This window comes from Dermacentor silvarum, unplaced genomic scaffold (genome assembly GCF_013339745.2).
Source record: "Dermacentor silvarum isolate Dsil-2018 unplaced genomic scaffold, BIME_Dsil_1.4 Seq74, whole genome shotgun sequence".
NCBI classification, from domain to species: domain Eukaryota; kingdom Metazoa; phylum Arthropoda; class Arachnida; order Ixodida; family Ixodidae; genus Dermacentor; species Dermacentor silvarum.
In genome coordinates, this window is record NW_023606706.1 from 8988 (window position 1) to 14065 (window position 5078).

General features: G+C 46.0%; 1 protein-coding gene across 1 annotated transcript; it reads left to right on the plus strand.

Moving 5' to 3' along the window:
- Positions 1 to 2283: 2283 nt before the first annotated feature.
- LOC125941969 (uncharacterized) lies at positions 2284 to 2862 on the plus strand. The gene has a single exon (XM_049659848.1). It carries the CDS (start codon positions 2284 to 2286, stop codon positions 2860 to 2862), a length of 579 nt encoding a protein of 192 aa, XP_049515805.1.
- Positions 2863 to 5078: the final 2216 nt, after the last annotated feature.

A 5078-nucleotide genomic window follows, 5' to 3' on the forward strand; every position in this document is an offset into this window, starting at 1 on the left:
GCCCGGGCCCGTTTTTACATTGGGCGGCCCGCCCGAGCCCGATCAAAACTTTTATAGCGAGACCCGGGCCCGGCCCGGGCCCGGAAATAATCTACGTTACCCGCCCGGCCCGGCCCGCCACCCCTTTACCTTAAGCCCGAGCCCGGCCCGAGCCCGACTCGAAACCGGCCCGAACCCGGCCCGAGACCGAAAAATACATGTTTTTCAGAGTTGAGAAGCCCGAGAATAACTCGCAGACAGCCCGAGCCCGGCCCGGGCCCGCGTCAAAAAACCCGAGCCCGGCCCGGGCCCGTGTAAAAAACTCCTCTACCCGGCCCGGCCCGGCCCACCGGCCCGGGCTTTCGGGTAAGCCCGAGCCCGTGCAGTGCTCTACTAGAGCGCTCTCGCGAGCGGCGTTGTCTTCGGCTGGTTGAAAGAGGGTGCGCGCCTTGCGTTCGGCTGGTTCTTTTCGATCGCCCCCTCCCGCGTCGAGCGCTCTGAGGCACTCCGAGCCCTGTCGTCGGAACAGTCGCGGAGACCGAGAGCGTTTCCGGTCTCGCGTTTCCGGTATCAAACACAGCGTCGCGACGTGCCGCGCGAAGTTTTTGCGTCGTTTGGACCGCGTTGTTTCGCTGTAAAAATGTCAATAAAAGACAGTTTGAGCGTTGCGTTGATGCCCTCACCTTTGCTGGCTTACGTGGAATCCAGCAGCGACAGCTCCGAGAGTGACGACGACTTCAACCGTACTTGTGAGCAGAAATTTGCCCAGCTGTTGACATGCCTAAAAGAATACCGAAGGCTACAGGCTACGTGAAGAACGTTGTGCGGATGTACTCCGAGAAAGAGGTAGGACGTTACAGCGAAATACCGTGTTTCATGTACACTGAATATGCTTTCTTCGTCAGTTTCACAGGAACTTTCGGCTTCCTAGGAAATCCTGCTACGCCTTAATTGAGCGTTTCTCCCAGTGCAGCTTCTTCCCATCGAACAAACGGCACGGTGGCTCACCAGGCAAAACGGCCGAGGAGCATATGCTTTCCTTCTATTGGTAAGGAAACCGTAATGATTCAGCCTTTACTCTGCTTCAAGCGTGGCCTTAGATGCGGAATGAAACGCGAATTGAAGAAAAAAATGCGCAATGACTTAGCTGCACGGTGCGTCACCGCTGTGTAGCGGCGCGTTGAACATAATGTAATAAGAAAATGTGAACGTGTGGCAGTGAATGAAGCAAATATCGAAACAGTGTAGGACGCTTTAAGGGCGATATGTCTGTATTTCGTGCTCTAATGATACACGTCGTGTGCGACGCGTTTCTGTCAACGTTCAACGAGCACTGCCCATGTTCAGGAAATGAAAAACTCGCGTGCTCTAGCCGGATAATATCGCTTTATGCATGACGCCCCCGTGAACGAATTATTGCTACCTACCTTGTGTATTTTAACAAAATATGACCATGATTATGTGTTAGGTACGTCAAAGTTTGAAAGTGCTCATGAGATGTGAAGAGCTGACGAACGCACGGCGATGAAGGTACATCACGGTAAACCTTGTAGCATTTCCTTATGCAGTAGTGCAGTTGATTGCTCATGACCTGCTCATTTCTTTCATGTACCCAGGTATGCGGCCAACAAGGCTTCCATGAGGGAGGTGTCTGTTCTTTTTGATACAGCTGAATCAACACAACTGGTTATTATAAATAGGGTTCTCGACTTCATGTGCAGCATTGCACCAGAGGAGATCTACTTTTCAAGCAACAAGGAAGCTGTTGCAAGAGAATTTGAAAAGGTAAGTTTACTTTTTTGGTGCATGCATTGGAAACAAACGTAAGAGATGATGGATCCCATTGTACACATACTGAGCACTTGCATCAAGATCATATGAAACCAAGAACGTGTTGAGGCCAATATGGCTGGTTGAAATGAGCGGTACAGGTACTAGTTGCGGATTTCATCATTTTCCCAGGGTCGTTGCTTTTGGCTCGCATATTTGTGAGTAATATTGTGTGTTACCATTCAATTAATTTAATGGCTTGGAAAGCATAAAAACATTGTCTGTTTATTACACATCTTATGTTGCTTTTGTCATTCACTGTTCTTTCATGTTTTGTATGTGACTAGCACTTGCAATGGTCTGCATGCATTACTGAGCAGATAGTGGGTACTTCATGGTAAACATACCTTTCTTCAGGGTGCTGGATTTACCAACGTGCTTGGGTGTATTGACGGAACATACATTCCAATCAGGTGCCCGAACAACAAACTCAGATCAACGTACACAAACAGACATGACCAAGTTTCAATCACCATGCAAGGCATATGCGATAGCAATGCGAGATTTGAAGACGTTTTTACAGGCACCCCCAGCAAGATCCCCGATGCCAGAGTCCTTAGGCTGTCAACAGTGAACGAGGATCTGCCAACAATCTGCCAAATCAACCAGTACCACATTCTTGGAGATGCTGCCTATCCAATACGGGAACACCTTCTTACACCATACAAAGATTTTGGTGCCATGACAGATGCGCAGATTGTGTACAACCACCGTCACTCTTCGACGCGTGTCGTGATCGAGAACGCATTCGGCCGCCTCAAACAGAGGTTCCGCCAACTGCGGTACATTGAATTCCAAACTGTGGACAAGATAACGCAATTCATCATTGCTTGCTGTACACTGCACAATATTTGCCTTGACGTTGGGGATTTAAATGTTGACGACATCCTAACTGATGACGACCTGCAGGAAAGACAACAAGAGATCGCTCAGCATCGCATTCTCCGAGAGGAAGAATGCAAGGAAGCAAGCCAGTCCATACCGACACAGAGAGAGTCAGCCCTGCGGCGCCTTGGTGAACTGAAGCGGAGCAACCTGGCACAGCGTTTATAAGTTTGCTCATTCTGTCATGATGGTGTAAGAAAAGTGTGCAAGAAGCATTTCTCTTATTTATGAACAAGGCATAAGACACAGTGCTTTTAAAGTTTTATTGACGCAAGCAGTTGTTGCGTTTATGGTTCTGAAATGAACTGCATGTCCTTTTTGCAATGAAAAAAAAAACGCTACTCGCGTAAAAAATGTCCAGCTGCTTTGGAGTTTAAATAAATATGCAATTATGTTGTAAACATTGTTTACGGTGTGCCTCGCTGTGTGCTCATTCTCCTTTCCTTGTCGATCTTCCGCAGTGCGTCCATGTAATCTGCATGTGCTTGGAGGATTTCTTGATGTCGCTGTGCACGTGCTTCCTCGCACTTTCTTTCTCTTTCTTCTTTTCGAGCTTCGCGCTGTTCGTTGATTTTGTGCATCTCATCAAAAAACATCTTCATATGTTTCATACGGTCAGTACTTGGCCGTTGATTTCTTGGGCGCGCAGGTCTTCCTTTGGGTGTAGTACCATCACAATGAAGCCTGCCATTTTCCACTTGCTCTGGAAGTGCTGTGTTGATGAAGCCCTGGCTATTGTCATCCAGGTTTGCTGATACTGATGACACGAGGTTTGGGTCCTCCGCAGTGGCATGTGCAGCAGAAGGTACTCTCTTGTATGTCACTTTCTTTACTCCCCGAAGAACCTCTGGTTCTAGGCTGTCATCTATAGCTCGAATAGCTGCAAACTCTTCCTCAAACACCACATTGCAGCGTGAATGGCCAGACGTGCGATTGTTGCGATCTTCATTGCGTTTGCGTTTCGCAATGGTCTTAAAACGAGTCTCGCACTGAATACCAGTTCGCACAACATTTAGTAAAGCAAACATATCACGGCCAATTTGCTCAAACATTTCCCTCTTGCATTTAAACTTCTTCATTGGCCCCACAGATGGCGCATACCTAGCATAATAATCAAGAAGCAGCTTTGTCTCTCAATCACTCCAGGTAGCTGTAAATAAGATGGGAAACGTTTCAGATAAAGTGACAGACAACTGCGAGTCACAGTTGTTAAGGTACCATTGTATAAAATAAGGTTTGTTGCACAAAAAGCCAAATGTACAGTAAAATTTGTTAAATGAACTGAATACGTGTAGGGCACTGCTACAATATTCTGTAAGGTGCACCTCCAGACTGCCTTGAACAGAGAAAAGTTACCAAAGACACCATTACATAATGCTGCTCTCAATGAATACGAACAGCGCAGTCACTGTTGCCTTACCTCCTTGAACAAGGATACATTGGAGGCGTTAAGCATTGAGGTGGTAATGGAACGAATACAAAGTAACATTAAAGAGCAACACTTTAGGCTAAAGTGATGATGAATGTAGTGTTTTGTGGCGCAAGGGCCACGTATGGTCAGTCTTTAGACTTGAGACTAAAGTGTTGTCTGCTAGAGTATGTGCGTTGGTTGATAGATGAAGAATGCAGTGTAAAATTTTCCTAAAGGAATTATGCATCTGGAGATGGTGTCAGCATGTGAGGGAGACTAGACTGCGTTCAAAGCGTTTTAACACATTACAGCAGTTTTTTAAAGTAAGTGTTCTGAAGACTAACAGGTTTCAACAGCCCGAATAAAACAAGGACGCAAAGAAACAAATAGCACAGACAAGCGCTGACTGCCAACTGGAAGTTTATTTGAAGTTCTTCAACCATTTATACCTTTTCCGGCAAAGGCATACGTACACTAGTCACATAAACATCTGCAAAATCCACATCATAGTATGTAATGCAAAAAAAAGTATTTCTTTCTCCAACAAAGCGAGATTATGTCGAGCTTTTTTTGCATGCCAGATTATGATGTTTCTGATTTTGCCGATGTTTATGTGACTGGTGTGCGCATGCCTATGCTGTAAAAAGTATAACTGGCTGAAGAATTTGAAATAAACTTCCAGTTGGCAGTCAGCGCTTGTCTGTGGTACTTGTTTCTTGGTGTCCTTGTTTTATTCACGCTGTTCAAACCTCAGTTCTAGATATGAACCAACTAGCTCTCATCAAGACCTTCATGAAGTAGTTATTGTAACGAGCTGAAAATGTTTACATACCATTTACAGAAGAGGAACCACGAGATTGTCGATGTTGCTCTATTGCTGGATTTCCTGACAGGTCATCAGTGGCTGCACTGCCTGTGGAACAAATCAAAAAGGCACACCTTTTATACGAGGCTACTTAATCTCTATACAAAT